This window comes from Castor canadensis, chromosome 10 (genome assembly GCF_047511655.1).
Source record: "Castor canadensis chromosome 10, mCasCan1.hap1v2, whole genome shotgun sequence".
Lineage (NCBI taxonomy): Eukaryota > Metazoa > Chordata > Mammalia > Rodentia > Castoridae > Castor > Castor canadensis.
This window is the reverse complement of record NC_133395.1, coordinates 12,190,687-12,208,239: the sequence shown is the minus strand read 5'-3', so window position 1 is coordinate 12,208,239 and position 17,553 is coordinate 12,190,687. Positions and strand designations below refer to the sequence as shown.

At 43.6% G+C, this 17,553-nt stretch overlaps 1 protein-coding gene across 7 annotated transcripts in view; it reads right to left on the bottom strand.

Moving 5' to 3' along the window:
* Window positions 1–16,739, bottom strand: part of Dock9 (dedicator of cytokinesis 9) — a 260,000-nt gene extending 243,261 nt beyond the window's left edge. For 6 of the 7 annotated variants that reach the window (XM_074043061.1, XM_074043075.1, XM_074043068.1 and 3 more), the window contains exon 1: window positions 16,574–16,739. In XM_074043061.1, the coding sequence (XP_073899162.1) occupies window positions 16,574–16,702 (129 nt within the window). In that variant the 5' untranslated portion in view covers window positions 16,703–16,739. Of the gene's footprint in view, window positions 1–12,774; window positions 13,573–16,573 lie in introns of those variants that run through there. The other variant, XM_074043086.1, reaches the window with a different exon arrangement.
* Between the last annotated feature and the right edge of the window lie 814 nt (window positions 16,740–17,553).

Below are 17,553 nucleotides of genomic sequence, written 5' to 3'. Positions count from 1 at the left end.
AAAAGAACCCAAGAGGAAGAAAACTGAGAACATTTTTCCATCTATAATTTATCAAATCACATGGTAACTTAGCTTGCATTTGGAAATGTTATAGAAGTTCACACTCAAAAATTAAGTGGTGCCCTGTGGCATGAAATAATCACAGTTATTTTCTCTTACCTACAATAAATAAACTATAGGAACCTGTAAGAACAAATGACAAATTACCTGATTATGTATCCTATCTCTAAACACTTATTTATGAGCCTACCATCTTTAAAGTCTTCTTTTTCTCCCCTTTTTAAGGGAAAAATGAAGAGTGGTCAAGTGGTAAGAACACCTGCCTAGCAAGCGTGAGGCCCTGAGGCAAACCAAAGTGCTGCCAAAAAAAAAAAAAAGGTGGGGGGGAGTAGAAAGAAAACTGATATGAATTCAGAATGTCATCTCTTAAGACAGAAGGGTGAGAAGGCAGCTGGTCAGGAGCCTCATGGTTAAGTACACACTCATTATGACTGGGTATTTTTAAAAGGACTAGATAGATGGTTTTTAAAGCCCTCTCTAAAAATTGAAGGCCCCCTAATACCTCATGCTAATCCCTTTCTCTGGTGGAAATTTATAATGGGTGATGAGATTCTCATCTGTCTGCTGGTTTATCTGGAAGCAAGGGACCAGATAAATTCTATACCCTCCTCAGGGCCTGGGTAACAGGGGTGGGTGTTCTCAGATTTCTGCCTCAGGGCCCTCCTGGTGACAGTCAAGCTCCACTGAAATCTAAGACTATATTTAATACCTCCTGCTTCCCACTCTCACCTCGCCAGGGAACTCCAAGCTCACCATGGAGGGGGTGGAGAGAGAGAACTTATTCAATAAGTACCTATTGAATAATATAATCTAATCAGGTTCAAATATTCATTGACTTCATCCTAAAATACTTCTTAAAGTAATTTACACGATACTTCATGCCCTCCTCATTACTTCTTACATAAATTTTAGCAGAAGTCTTCTAAATAACATCGAAAACTCAGCTCTCCGCTGCCATCCATACCCCAATCACTAAGCTCCAACAACAAAGTCAGTGTCCACAGCAAAACACTGATCTTGGGGACCTTCCAGCTCCAAAACCCACAACAAAGAATAAAGTCCACCTTCTCCAAACCTTGGGTGGACTGAATCTGTGCACCTCTAACTCTCCCGATATTTCATCAGACTCAACTACCCACAGTTTCCCAAATGTATCCCATGATTTCCTTCCTCAAGGCCTTCACTCCTACAAGATCCTCGATCTAGAATAACTGTCATCTCTCAGATCCACTTTCAGCTTCAATGCCAATTCCTGCATTAAGCTCTTCTGGATCCTCTCGACTCTCCAGTTAGGAGACCTCTTCGATGCCTTATTTATAACTATGATGAGACAGTCCTCTATTTAGAAATGCATAACACTTATTTTACAAACTTTTCTCCCTTTTGAGTCTGTCAACAAGGTGAGACAGGCTCTGTCTTACCCACCTGGTTTCCCAAAACACTTAGTAGATAGCAGGACTCTGCTGGGCACACAGTAGGGACTCGAATGTGTTCACTTACTTGATGCACATGTGAAGTCAAAAATCCATCCATTCAGATGTGTGAGACACAGTTTTGAAGCATCTATATAACACATATTCATGCTTATTTATTCGCCAAACAAATATATGAGGTATTGGGATTTTTTTGGGTTTTTTTTTTTTTGTAGTCTTAGGGTTTGAACTCAAGGCCTCATGCTTGCTAGGTAGGCACTTGACCACTTGAGCCACTCCTCCAGCCCTTTGCTCATTTCTTTACCCAGGGGATTAGCATGGTCCACACATCCTGCATGGCAGAAGGATAACAAAAGTTAAACAAAAATAAGGTCTAACTCAAGTGCATGCATCTTTATATAAAAATCTATTTTAGTATTCTCTGACTAAAGACGCTTCTGGGCCCTTATCTAGATAGAAGCAATGATCAGTGGTGCTCTCACCAGTTATGCTGTTAGCCCAACTGCAGGCAGCAGGGCGTTACCCTGCTTCTGAAAGCTCCTGAGCTAAGGATTCAGTCTCTTTTATAATCACCAACCCCAGGTAACAGAACCATGCCAATCTGTGTTCTCTGGAGCTTAGTCACTGATGACTTTATATACACAACAGAATTTTCTTTGCATGCCCCATTCTCACAACCAATTCAGATTATTTTTAATCTGAAGTTCCACAAAAACCGGTTTCAGTTTCAAATCTAAAATAAACAGAGACCTTACAGTTCTTACAGCACTCTCAATTATGGTATACAACAAACTACAATAATATATTACTCACAATTCGTATAACAAATTTAATGTTAATATAACATATATTATTTAACTAGACTAATGTAGCTTCTGGAGTTAAAGACTTAAATCAATCCGTGCATATCTGGAGGACCCTTGGACATAGAGAATATATTCTCAATCCGAGAGAAATAGAGCTCTTAAATGTCCTGTTTTCTCTAGCTAGCTTACTTAAATCTAGTTCAAAAATCTTAATGTTAGGAAGGACTTCCTTAGGATGTTAAGTTACATTACCATAAAACTTAAAAGCCTCCAGTCCCACCTCTCTAGCCTGCTCCTCAGAGTCCTGACCATCAATTCCCAATGCCCTCTTAACATTCACAGCAGTTACCTCAGTCACTACCCAGTGTCTCCATGAGAGAGATTCCATCACACTCCAAGAAACTTCATGTTTTCTGGACCTCATGAAAGCAGGTAACGTGTTGACTATAACAAATTTATACTTCCTACGAACTGGTCTATGCTGGTCACACCTTCCCCTGCTTCTTCCAGTGTGCAGAATGGACAAGAGGTTGAGGGCTCTCAAAGGGAACATCAACACAAAAGCTCCCTGACCCCTTCTCTGCTCCTTTTCCCCTCTAGATTCTGTAGTCCTTGAGGATCTTAATCAAATGTTTACCCTTTAGTGTCTGTTAAGTGAATGAATGATTGATGACAACCAGAGACCTACAGTATACTGAAGCACAAGAGCTAAAAAAAAAAAACTGTTAATAACATTAACAGTTTTCTCTGCTAATATAATCTTTAAGAACTTAAAAATAATCAAAATCTGCTAAGATCTTCACAAGGCTCAAAGGCAAGATTCCCTAGCCTGATAATGTGGAAAATAATCACAAGGGAAGCCTGGAGCAGAGAAGACTGGATTCCATCTGGCCTCTGTCCCCTCTCCTCCCAAAGGTCACTGAAGATGGAAATGAGCTCCAGGCCTGCACCAAGTTGGCTCCAAACCCAATGATTTGGTCAGAAATGAATCAGTTCTGCAGCATGAATCAACCGCGGACTGGTCAGTGCTTTCCCACTGTACAGGTACCATGTGCAGGCATCAGGCCAGGACTATAAAGAGGTATCACAGGCAGCACTCAGTTTACCTGAAAGGAAATGCAATGCTCACTGGAATATCCAACTCTCCCAAGGAGGTGCTGGGGAAACTGTGGGGTAGGGCTAGTTTGGGGCTCTGTCCTAGGGTAGAGGATATCCAAAATGCCAAGATTCCATATTGTAAAGACAGAAGTCAGCCCTTTTTTTTTTTTTTTTTTTTACAATGCCTAATTAAAGCCATGGAAAATAATACCTGTGATTCTCTCAAACATAGTTCCTCAGGCCTATGAAAGGAGCCCAAATCCACATTACAGGGTTGTTAGAGTCAAAAATCTTCAACTTTCTTCCTCTCCAGGATTAAAACTCTAGCCCATGATATGGAATGTATCAAATGTGACTGTTCCCAATTCAAGAAACCATCTACTACTGGTGATTCCTCCTCTTTCAGGCCACCTCTTACTTATCATGGAAGCCCCAACACCAAGTGTTTACTCAGATAGCCCAATACATTAACTCTTACAGGAGACACCAACACTGGTCAGGAATCTTTGGTCCTCTGAGTTTTCAGCAGTAAACTAATAAGGTTCCTCTTAAAAAAAAAAAAAAAAACACGGTATCTTCATTGGTTTTCCACAAAACTACCTACAAAGATGTCAGTAGAACATATACATTCTTCAGTTTCAAAAAAAAAAAAAAATCATGAGTGCTTGCCTGGTGTGCATAAGCTCCTGGGTTAAATCGCCAGCAGTGCAAAGAAACAAAATGCTTCTTCCCTGACACACTACTTAGGGCTCAAGTGGTAGAGCACCTGCCTCAAAAGCATGAGGCCCTGAGTCCAAATCCTATTACCACAAAAAAATCACGTAATAGCAAGGTTTCTGGAAAAAAATAAACATTGTCTCGTCACACATAACAGAATTTTCTTAAAAGAATAAAGAAAATTTAACTGGCAAAATGAACACAGTAAAAACCTGGGAGGAAAAAGGCTGAAGTAAAAGGCTATTCTGTAAATTCTAGCTAATAGTTTATAAACGAATCTAATAAACTGTAAATATTATGGCACCTCTGCTACCACCGTAGGAACACTGCTTTTGACTTAACAAAATAGCAATGTTAAAATGACAGATTAAATAAGTCCTCTAAGCAAAGCTTAGAAATACAATTCTTTCTACAGTGAGACAATTTAAATGGAAATTGCCATTTATAGCTGAAGGGTTTTTTTTTTGTTTTTTTGGTTTTTTTTTTGCCAAGGCAAAGCAGTCTGAAAGATACAGTTTACTCTACACTGTCACATTTTAGGTTAATAGGCCCAGGAAGATTTTTTTCCTCAGGCCACTTAATTATTTTAACCAAAGTACACATAAAACTATTATCTTCCAGCCCTCAAATAACATTATTTGACTATTAAATTAATTATTCCTTCTTGAATAAGTTGCTGTTGTGATCTTTTTCTAGAATAATTTGGTAACTGTGACTTTTATTTGTCTCCCTTTCATACTAATACCCCTTAAGCAAAAATGCAGAACTCCGTTCTTGGCATGTGGAAATCCAAATGTCAATTTCACCTACAAACTGGCTTGGGACTAATGAAACACACAAGCAGAGAGGAGACCAATGGTGCAAACAGATGCTTCATATTCCGCCACCGTCTGACTACTATGGTCTGTGAAGATACATGATGAAAAGCAAAGTACATTCAATTTTTCCCTATAGTCATGGGAAAATCCATTAGGCCAGGAGTTAGGAAATTAGATTTTGTTCTTGCCTCTAACCCTGTCTTATGACCAAAGACAAATCTCTTGCCCTTGAGGGGGCCTCAAGGAAGTAGACCAGAAAAACCCTAAAGAAACCTTTCATCTCTAAAACAAATGATCTCATTTCCACGTCACACATTTGTATCAACCCAGAGAATTCACGGTACTTTCCAAAAAGATGAAATTTAACTACTTAAAAGTTTTCAAGAAACTCCAATTTAAAATGTTTTTAGTGCTTTTAGGCAACCCCTGATTTTACCAGAGTGTATAAAGAGGTTAAGTTTAGCTGGGTAGCTTAATTACTTCGTTTCTCTGGTTTTCAGTATCCCCACTAAAAATTAGAAGTAATAAACTATTCCTGTCTTAACCTGATTTTCCAGCAACTCAGGCAAGATGGTTTTCCTAAATAACTTTATAAAACTGTCAAATGCAAAATTTCATCATTTCACGAGTCTTTCCCGTGAGCGTGGTTGACAATGTTTTTGCTACCAAGATCATGTGTTCCTTGCTCCAGAAACACACTTTGCATTACCATGCACACCCATACAGGCATTAAAATACACATCCTTTCTTGACCGATTATTATCTATTCATTTATGATGGCAAAACAACTGGGAAACTCGACTACATGGAGAACAAATCACATTCCCACCTTTTTGTGTACATACTTCCAACATTTTTCTTACACACAAGCTGTATTTTATACAATTGTGTCCACCCCATTTCTCTGTACTGTTTCTTTTTCATTCAACCTTGTAATTTTGCCTTCTTTTTAAGGGCTCTGTGATCCTCCTTTAGCTTGCCCTCGTAACACCAGCATGCACTTGCTCAGTATTTGCGGTGCATGGAGCCCTGTATACCAGCACTTACATTCTGAGCACTTCACATGCACCACAAACATCTCTGCAGTAAATGCCTGCAGTAGGATATCCAGCCTCTGGTGAGGAGCTAGAAAGCACAACGAGGTTACTGAAAAGCTGGGATCGGAGCCCCTGAGCCAAGTGTTATCCACTACTTCCTGCTGCCATCCCTAGCAAAAATACTCCCCTAGAAGCAGAAACTGTGCTATCTCATCACATTTTATGTTCTAGAATTCAGGGAAGAAACATCTGATATTTAACTTATTCCTGAAGCAAGTAAGAATGGTTTACTATCAAAGGCATCTATAAGATCATAAAACTTTTTCATGAACAAAATACTGGTCATTGTTTTAAAGTAAATCGTTCTGTATGTAGGCCACTTATAACTTGTTTTTTAACTTAATATGGAAAGAATCTTTCATAAGAGCATTTCTAAAACCCATGACAACATGTACTTTCTGTCAGGACAAACTGTATGAAATAAGAGTCTATGAATCTCAGACTAAGTGCGTAAAAGTTTTTTAAAAAGCTCAAGAGGTCAGTGAAGAACCTGGGTAGCTCATGGTCAAGTTCAGCTTTTCCTTCAGATTCATACCAGTAAGTGAGGGAAGCCTCTAACTCATGCACTGACTCAGTCTGCCCTCCAATGTCACCATACCATGCATGATCTTAATCATATTATCTCCCTGCCAACTCAAAGAAAGGGAGCTGGGAGAGTCAAAGTTCTGATCAGTTGCCATCAATCCACATATGGGTCAAAAAGGAAACAGAAAACAAGGGCAAAATAACACGAATCCACTGACAGAAAATAAAATGTAAACCAGAAATAACTTTACCATTCAAGTGCTTCTGGACAGTTTGCAAAACTCATTGCTTAATGAATCAACAGCATCTCTATTGGTTTTTATTAGTTGTATTTTGCTTTATTTTGTTTGTTTTCAAATAAATGAGTTACTAACCATCTAACTCAAGAGGAACATCGGTGTGTTCCTTTATACTTTGGGGCTCTACAGAGTTAGCAAAACAAATGATCCCAAAAAAGGAAATTCATCTTACTTTGTATCAAAATATGAGTGACTTTTAAAATTCTATGCAAAGATCATACAGATATACTGATAATCTGATCAATTCTTATGTGCAGGGAGTATGACTCAATTTATCACAGGTGGCAATGAGAAAGTAATGATAGGATGGAACTGACATTAGGAAAATTAACCTGCAGCAGGAGGTAGATGGAACAAAGTGAATAGAAATGTGTACAAGAGAAAGAAATTGAGGAATCAAAGCAAGATGAAAAAATTAGATTTGCCAGATACACAATCTTTACGATTTGTTTATTCATCAAAAAGTATTTATTGAGGTCCTGCTGCATGCCAGGCACTGGAGAAACCATGGTCAATCAACAGTTACTTCATGAGGGACGCAGATTTTAAACAAGCAAATGCACAAATAAACATGAACTGTGCTGAGCGGTACAGAGGAAAAGAACAGAGCAGGCAAGGTGTGTTTTACTTTGAGTGGACAGGCTGAGTACAGTTCCAGAGACCAAGGGGAATTACCTGGTAGCTGAGGAGGGATGGAGGGGATAATTACTATCCCAGGCAGAGGCTGGAAAAAATGACCATCTAAAAGCCCAGCCGGTGAGCAACAGAAGGGCGCTGCCTCAAACTGAAAACAACTTAGATCTGAAGAGCAATGACAAGAACTAGTGTCTTCAGGGTTCAGATCCAAACTCCTAAGAATGGAGTAAAAATGGCAGCAGAGACAACAGGAGGGACCAGGGACCAGAACAGAGAGGGAGAGAAAGAAAAGGGAACGCCAGGGTGCAGCAGTCATTAGTGTAGCTCGCCAAAGATTCCGCTCTCCTTTCAAGCTTACACAAAGGATTGTCCTTCCCTGCCCTTTGGAGTTAGGTGTGGCCATGGGACTTGCTTTGGCCAATGAAATGTGAGAAGTGACTCCCAGAGTCACTACACTTTCCTTCTCCTATGAGGACCTGCACATTCAAGATGGTGACTATCCCATCAACCCAGGTCACAGGACGACATGGAACTGGGGCCCCAGCCCTCTCCTGACACAGAGGTACAGTGGAGAAGAAAGATCTGGAAGTCCTCAGCCCCTAATGACTGACTCATGACATACCAAAACATAATGGACACAAGGATGCTTGAATGAGGAAGGCAAAATATGAACCGAAGAAACAAAGGAGAAGGTAGAGATGTCAAAGTTGGTGATGATGAAGTGATGCTCCTCATTGAAGAAAATAAGAAACCAGGTGTGGTGGCTCACATCTGTAATCCCAGCTACTTAGGAGGCAGAGAACAGAGAACAGGAGGACTGTGATTCAAGGCAATCCCAGACAAAAAATTAGCAAAACCCATCTCAATCAATAAGCCAGGTGTGGTAGTACAGTTATGTGGGAGTCATAGATAGGATGATCGTGGTCTGAGACACTATCTGAAAAACAAACTAAAAGCAAAGGGCTCGGTTGTGTGTGTGTGGGGGGGGGGGGGGGTGTTATGCCTGCATAGGAAGTGCAAGGGCCTCAGTTCCAATCCCAGGACTGCCGAAAAACAGTAACAAGAACGCAGGAAGGACCACCTGGTATGGGTTGATAATTTCTGTTTCATAGATGCTGCACTTAACAGACTTGGAGCCAAGTGCAGGTGCCAGGCAGGATGACAGAAATGTAGGTCTGTGCTGGGGGAACAAATCAGAACTGAGGTGAAGCTGTGGAAACACAGCAAGGTGCTGGCAGCAATCCCTTCAGAGTGCAGGGAAGATACTCAATTCTGCAACCGATGGTGGAGAAGAATTTGTTAGGAATGCCCCATGTGTCCGAGTGTAGCAAGGGACTGGGTATAAATGACATTAGGGAGTAAGGAAGAGAAGCAAGACAACCCTGTTCCACAGAAGGGGAAGGAGGGAGGCTGAGTGGATTAGGGGAGGACTGAGGCCACCTTCACTAAGGACAGAAGTAGGTCATGAGGGACAGAAAGCTGAGAGAGGTGAGGATGCAGAGGCAGACCCAACAAGCAGTTTAGAAGTCAGCAAAACAGCCACAGCCGAAGGGCTGAGAGCAGCAGGAGCTATGAGAGTCTGGGAGCTTAAGTATCTCAGTCAACTCCTGTTTTTATTTCTTCCCTACGTGCTAAAATCTTAGTGACTTTTTTCAAGTGACATAAAATTGCAGGTACTCCAATATACAGCAGGAATGAAATGAACTGTCTTGTAATAATAACTGGTCTTCCTCTAAGGACTAAATGAAATGCCATCTGTGACCGAACCCCCTGCCTTGGCACATTTTCAGAATCATTGCTCCTGTCAAGCTTCTTTAAAATAGCAACAATAGTACACATCAACTGTAGAAGTCTGAAAAGTACAGAAAATCAAAAAGTCAAAATTTGAACTTCCCATAACCCCAAATCAGAGATAAGCAGTGTTAACACTTTGCATTCTGGTTCATATCAAAGGCTACCCACACACATGCATCAAGCAGCCAGCCACACAGCTGACACACAGGATAGATTTATGGTGAAGAAAAACAATGTTATGACAGGTACACTCTTAAAACTTCATTCTTACCAGCCCTATATTACATGCCATATAGAAGGCTTATGTCCCAAATCACACACTTTTTTCAATTTCTGAGCACCTGTGGAACAAGCCTACCTGATCACACATGGCAATCAATAGTCTTTTTCTTTATCTCTGTCCCAGTACTTTTTTCAACACATAAACTTTCTAAAAATACAGCTTGGTTTATGCTGTGTTTATAATTTTGTAGCCTGGTTTTTATTCCCTTTAATAGTAATCTTAACTATAACCATCATGTCTACTGAATGCTCACCATGTGTCAGGCAGTATTCTGGGAACTTTGCAAGAATTCATTAGTTGAATCTTCACAACAACTCTGTGACGAGGTGTATTAGCATCCCTAATTCTCAGACAGGAAAAATAAGGCCCCAAGTCACACAGTGGTTAATATTAAGTGGTTAGTACTTATGGAAGTTAAGTAAACTAGTCAAAGACCCCTGAGCCTAACCACAGCCCTCCACTGCCTCCCACACTATTATGTAAGAGTATTCTCAAGTCATTATCCTTCTGATATAAAAATTTGACAGCTTTCTAAATGGTCCATGTCCCACAGCTTATTTAGGCCACCGTTATAAGCTTTAGATGGTTTGTAGTTGGTCAGTATTTCACATTCTCTGCTCTCAAAAACCAACACTGTGACTTCAGGCACAGAGCTTTATACATACTTCAGGTCAGAAATGGCTATAATCCTAAATACTGGGCCATGGAATGGGAAATGTTAAGGTTCTCCGTGTATATATAGCCCAAGTGCAAAAAAGGCTATGCCATCCACCATGTTATAAAACTCTAGGAGACATCATTCTCCTAAAATGCCATGTGAATGGGGGCCCCTGGAATAGTGCAATGGGTTGGCGCTGCAAACAGAAGCGCATGGTTCACCCCATCCTGCAAATAACCACCTCCACCTCTTCTATCTTTGGCAGCACTGGGGTTTGAACTCAGGGCCTAACACTTACTAGGCAGGCACTCTTACTGCTTGAGCCATTCCACCAGTCCTTTTTTGTGGTGTTTTGTTGTTGTTGTTGTTTTTGTGTGTGTGAGATAGGGGCTCAAGAACTATTTGCCTGGGGCTGCCTTCAAACCATGATCCTCCTGATCTCTGCCTCCTAAGTAGCTAGGATTACAGGCGTGAGCCACGGGCACCCGGCTACCTCTGCGAATTTGTCAGGCAAAAATGGCATCTTGTTTCACGTAACGCTTCTTTAATTATTAGCACTGGACTTTTTTTCTGCTCTTTATTGGCTGACTGTATTCCTTTCTTTGAGGAACTGCCTATTAATGTCCTTTCCTATTTTTCTACTGGAGTGTCTTTCATTTTTAAATTAAGTTTTAAGTTTTTTAAAAACTTAACACTGTGACAAAAATTGAGCTATAGATAAATAACCTCATGGCAAGTACTGCTTCTAAGCTTACTGACTGACTCTTAACTGTGCAGCACTCATGAAACACAGAACAAAGTTTAGTGCTAACATGGGGAGACAGTAGGCAGAGTGGTTAAGACACAGGGCATGAAGTCACAGTGCCTGGGTTTAAGGCCCTGCCCTTCCACCTACAGCTGTGCCTTTGAGATGACTTAACCTCCCATATAGGAAACTCACACACATCCTAGGACATCTTATGTGCTCAATAATTGCTGTCTCCAGATATATTTAGTCAAGATAACCAATCTTTTCCTTTATTGACATAAAAGCTTATATTTGTTATGTGCTTACAAGTAAGTCCTTTATATGCATTATCTTATTTAATCTTTATTTTTAAATACTATCTAATAATGCCTAATAGTTCCAATTCTCAGATGGGCAAGCTGAGGCTTAAGTAAGTTTCTCAAAGTCCTCAGCTTATCAGCAGCAAAGCCAAGACTCAGCTCAAAGCCCAGGCCAAACTGGTTTTCCCCTGTACCTTCATGTTTTACAAATCCCTCTACCAGCTGGGGATGTAACACAGGGTGCATCGCTTGCCTAACATGTGCAAGTCCTTGGATTCAATTCCCAGCAATGCATCAAAAAATAGAGAGCGATCCTAAATTTATTAAAGCTAGGCATGGTGGCTCTCGCCTGTAGTCTGAGGCAGAAGAATCAAGAGTTCAAGGCCAGCATGGGCCTATCTCAAAAAAAAAAAAAAAAAAAAAATCCCTCCACCCTTACTTCACTACTGATTCTTTATTTTGCACAGAACTTTTAATTTAGCTACAATTTATCTCACATGTGACATAAGGTGGAGGTTATTTTTTTCAACACCATTTACTACAGCTACCATGGCACCATAAATGCTTACACACACACACAGGCCAGTCTCTGGGTTTTCTTCCCATTCTTGGGGTTGCATGACACAAAATAGTCACTTATTTTCTCCCAGGATTACACATAAGGGAAGATCTCTCTAGGAAGCATATGTTCATGGGCTGGTTTAAACCTCTCTCCTAAAATAGTTTTCAAAAAGAAAAGGAAAAGGAAAAAATTTCTTTTATGATGTGTCCTCAGCCAACCATTGAATCTCTCCTCAGATTTAGCAACTGTATTTCTAAAGGCTTCTCTCCTTTCTTCTTAAAACTTAGCCCTCTTCCCAAACTACTCTGTCCCTTCTGGGCTTACCTGGTCATTCTAACCATTTGCTCAATTTCTTTTTTTTTTTTTCTAAAAAAAGAAAAAAAAAATGTTAAGTCCCCTTTGTCTGTGTACCTTCCGTGTCTAGACCAATTCTTGCTAAACCCAAGAACACCACATCCCTAGGTTTCATCTCCTATGATGTTCTGAACCCAATTTGGCTCTTTCAGTGGGGCTCCTTTGCACTGTTAAGTCATCTTTTTTGTAGACAACTGACCTGTCCACCTGTATAGATCATAAATCCTTCACAGGCAAAGACCTGCTGACACATCATCTTCTCAGCACCCAGCAGAGTCCTAACCCACAGCAGACATCCAGAAATGTAGATAAATACTTAACAATTCCTTCCCTCTCTGTTCAAATTCAAGCGTCCTCCTATCTCCTAATTTTCAAAAAGACTAGAAACCAAAGAAATGGAACCTGTTGTTGATTATCTAGTTGGAGATGGGCCTCCACCCTGCTTCCTGTGTTCGGGGACATTTCTGTTTGTTAGGACTCCACCAGAGGGTGGAGAAAGACAGTAGGCTGAAACTCAGGCCGGTTCAGTTGTCAGTGTACTAACATATCTGATTTTAAAATATAGCCAAAATGAGGTTTTACCTTACCTGAGAATTTCAAAGGACACCCCTGCTCAGGTCTCACGATACCTCAGCTAACACTGGAATCTTGAGCTGACGGAACAGAACCGATGAGGGAGGCCTCAAGCCCAGAGTCCAGGATATTATCATCCGAGGCCTCTGTTCACCTCCCCTAGTAACACAAAGGAAACTTCAGCAATCATACTGCTGGATCTCAAAAGAGCGAGGAAGGGTATCCGTGGCAAAGGCTTGACATGGAAGGAGTTTGAAGCTGAGCACACTGAGATAAGATCTGTAAGGAAGCCAGGCAACCACGTGATTTGTGTATTAATACCCAACCAGCAAACCCATGCAAAGGAAAGTGTCACAATGTTTACCCAAATCTTTCAGGGAAAGGATATTTTTAGGACCTGAGTGTATATTCTCTTAGAATGAAGCCATTATGATGCTGTCTTTAATAAATCTGAAAGGCCTGAAGTAAAATTCCTTGAGGAACTCCAAAAGCAATCACAACTCAACCCTGCTCAGGGACTAGTTTCTACTTTTCCTACATTTTTCTACACATACATTCTGAACCTACAACCCCTGTTAGACTATTCTCAGTCATAGAAAGGTAATTCTGAATTAGTGAGGATTCTTAGTCATCATCGAAAATCATGAACTGCTTTTCCTACAGCTAGGAATATTACTAGTAGTGCTTAAGTACTCTGATAAAGCAGCTTAGAATCACAGCCTGTTGTAAGGTAAGGGACGCTACAAATAATCTAGAGTTATTTAATAGAGCGGGAACCCTAAAGTTCAGAGAAATTAAGCAACAGTCCAAGCAAAGTTAAGTAGCTGGCAGAATGTGTGCCAGGCACTGAGAGCTTTGTCTATGCTGTTCATGTAATCTTCAGAACAACTCTACAAGGCAAATGCTAATATTTTATTAACAAGGGCCAGCAAGGTTGTTATCCACCTAGGACCACACAGCTGGTAAAGGGGTAGAGTTGAGATTACAACTCATGCTCTGAACTATCAAACCTGATGAAGTCCCGACCTCAGGAGGACTCTCTCTATTATACATGATTTTAAGCCTCATCAGTGAACTAACGACATTTGAAAAGGCCACAAAAACAGTTTGGGATCTTTATTACAACAAAATGACAATCAAAGGAGGGGTTTTTTTCTTAATCTGGGAAGTCTGAAAAACATATCAATGAATTTTTATTACTTGCTTATAGTAGTGGTATTATAGTCACATAAGAAAATATTCCCATTTTGTAATAATAGATACTAAGTATAAATACTATGTCATAAGGCTGAAGACTTATGAACACACCAAAAAAATTGAAAAAAAAAAGGTACAGATTAAGCAAGTTTGGCAAAAATTACTGCATCTGGATGATGAAACATGAACGTTCAGTATATTATTCTCGCTGTTTTTGTATGGTTATTTTCAAGCTTGTCAAATTAATACAAAATTACTTGTAAGGTCCCACAAAGCTCAGTCCATGAAAAATTTATAAACAAATGTCACTTTTACATTTTAAAATTTATTTTAAATGGCAACCATTCAACCATTTAATTTCATTGTTTCTGATCTCATGATGATCCACTCATCAATATTTGAAACATGGGAAGAGCTAGTTAAACCCATGTACTGCTAATCTGTCTTAGGACACTAGCAGAACTGCTTTATCAGTCAGCCAGTTAGGAATATTTACTGAGCATTTATTATGCTGTGGGTACTGCATTAGCACTGACCCAAGTCATGAACAGCAGAGCGCAGTAATACTTCAATCCAAGTATGTCTGGATAAAGCAAGGCTCAGTTGCTGCTCTGCCTCCTAAGAGGATCAGGGGTACCTTTTTAGATCCTCATACAACAGTCAGGGCGGAATTTATGTGACAGGTGCACCTGCTGTGACTTCCTGGCAGACCCTTGAAAAGCAAGAGGAAGCAAGTGGTGGTGGACCAGGCAGGTGAGAGGGGTGAGGTTTGTGGGTATTTTTGGTCTGTAAGCTCCCAGATTCCTCCTCCTCCCATGCAGAGCCACTGTAATGCCTTTTCCACCAAGTCTGGGGGTCTTTCTCACACCCAAGGGGGCCCACCCGCTCCCGTGCATTTTGTAATCATTTCATCACAGGTTTCATCAGATACATGACCACAAACCACCAAGACTAAGAGCTGAGACACCGGCCAGGCATCTGGCTAGTCATGCTGTAGGGTGTCAGGGGAAAACAGATATACTACTAAAGTGTCAGAGGTTAACACAGTAGAGATGTCACACATGGGCATGGACACTGAGGTCATTATCATTAGGCCATCCTTGACAGGAAGGGCAGATATTCAAGGACTGCTGCACAGCAGTAATTAGAGGTGTGGCCCCTGTGCTGTCGCACCTTCTCTTCAGTTGGGGTCGTCAGCCCCATGGAAATTGTGGCACAGTAACAGGATTTCTCAACTCATGCCTCAAATTCCTGACGAGTACAGCAGGCCCCAGTTAAGAGAAAAAAGTTCCAGAACAGAACATCTTTTCTGTTCTCATGGAAAAGATGCCACGGAGATTGTTGGCTTTAACCTTGACAAACTCTTAACTGGCAAAAGTCAAGAAGATGCAGGCCATAGGACTTAGGCCAAAACAACAGAAGTTAGCTAAGGTAATTAAAGAGATGACTGGGCTATCCCCAACTGCTGTGCTACTCAACGGATCAACTCTGTAAAACAGGAAAATAAAATCCCTGTTTATCACAGATCAAACTGAAGTTTGAGAAATCGGGAGTGAAGTGGCAGGGCTGGCAAACGGGAGAAAAATAAAACTGAGCAAACTGGATATGGAAATCAGCAACAATCTCCACGAACATCATTTATGCAATCCCGTCCAACCAGGAAAGGAATCGATCCGCCACTAAAATGAAGCATTTGCCCACTGAGACCCAATAGACTTGTCAGTCAGGCCCCCATCCCCAAACACAGCACCACAAGACTAGAGAATCACTTTCAAGGCCCATTTTCTGTCCCTGTTCCAACAAACAGCACAAGTCACCCACCCACAAACAAGCCCCTTTTAAGAAAATTAACGCCTGTGACAATGCAAGGAGCTGCTAAAAGTTTCCAGCTGCCCTGCAGAGCTCGCTCCTGCCATTCCAGCGATCTGAGTATGCGTTGTTTCCAAACATAGCAGGGCCAGCCAGGCTGCAGAAAAGTTGATTTAAAACTTCATCTTCCTCACACCGAGAGGCCTATTTTCTACGGACTTTCAGTCACCACCAGATTCATCTTCCATTCTCTTGTTCTGCTTTCCTCAAATCCCCAAACTTCAAAGTCATTTGTATGAATGCTGAAATAGCCATAGGTTCCCATCTGGGCCCCTTAAACCTTCATAAGAGACGGCCAAACCTCAGGATGCTAGCTTGTGGCACTGGGCAGGAGGCCAGGATGCTGAACCCTTCCCTGAAGTTCAGTACCCGCAAAGGATGCGCAAAGGGTCAGTCCCCACCTGCGATGCATGAGGAAGCCCCCAGGCCTCAGGGGCCAAGCCCCTCCAGAACACAGAGGATGAGGGGCCTGGGCTGGCAGAAGGCAGGTACAGTGAGGGGCGGAGGGCGGGGAGACGAGGGACAGGGCGAGCTCACTCCAAGGAAATTTCCCAGGAGGGCAGAAGCAGCCACGGGGACAGAAGCCCTGGCCTCGGGGAGGGGTCTGGGAGTTGCTGCCCCCCGCCCCCAGGACCTTCCTTCTCCACCGTCCACCTTCCTCCCTCCCCTCCATTGGCTTCCCCCCACCCAGAGGACCAGCCGGGCGACCCGCGTCCGCTCCCCGCCGTGCGTCCGTCCCGCACTCACCAGGAGCACCGAACCGCGCACCACCTCCGACACGCTCTGCCGCAGCTCAGCCGCCGTTCCCGGCTTACTCAGCGCCCGGGTGAACTTCCGAGTCTCCGCCGAGGCGGGGAGCAGCGGCAGCTGCGACATCCTCCCGCCGCCGCCGCCGCCGCCGCCGCCGCCTGTCCCTGCTCCGCCCGCGGTCCGGCCAGGCCCCGCCGCCAGGTGCGCGCTGGGCGCCCGGCCCGCTCCGCTCCGCCCGCGGCTCCCGGCGCCGCCGCCCGGCCGCGCGCTGCCCCCGCCGCCGCCGCTCGCCGCGCGTCCCGCCGCCGCGCCCTCCGTGCCGTGTCACGCCCCGAGGCAGCCCCCTCGGCGTCCGCGGCCCCCCGCGCTCGGAGCCCCGCCGGGGCTCGCTCGGGACGGCAGTGCGTGTGGCGGCGGCGGCTCCCCCATGCCACCAGCCTCGGTCCGCGGCCGCTCGCCGGGCCGCCTCCTCGGGGCGGGGTGTCCGGCGCGGCGCGGCGCGGCGCGGGGCGGGGCGGGGCGGCCGGCGGGCGGGCGGAGGAGGGGCGGGCGCGGTGGAACGGCGGGCTCGGCAGGTCGGCGCGGCCACAGGGCAGTGCATCGTGCGGCGCCTCGCCAGGCCTCGGCTCGGGGCCGCACGTCCGAAGACCCCAGGCCAGGGAGGCGCACAGCCCCGAGATTCTAAGTCCCCTACCTATGGAGCCCGTAGAGACCCCCCAGGTCCCGGTGGGGCCAAGGTTCGGTGGCACCACGCCCCCCGGGACTTCTGGCTGGGACGGGGTCTCTGAAAGTGACCTATGTGCGGCACTTGGGAGACCGCGGCCGGCGGAACTGGACGGAGCGCCCCTGCCCGGGACCCGAAGTCTCCTTTTCGCCCCCAGCGGCAGCGCGCTAGCGGCAGGAACAGGACAGCGGAGGTCGCGACCAGCATGGGACACACGGGGACCCCAGCCCGCCTGCTGCGTCACCTTGGACGT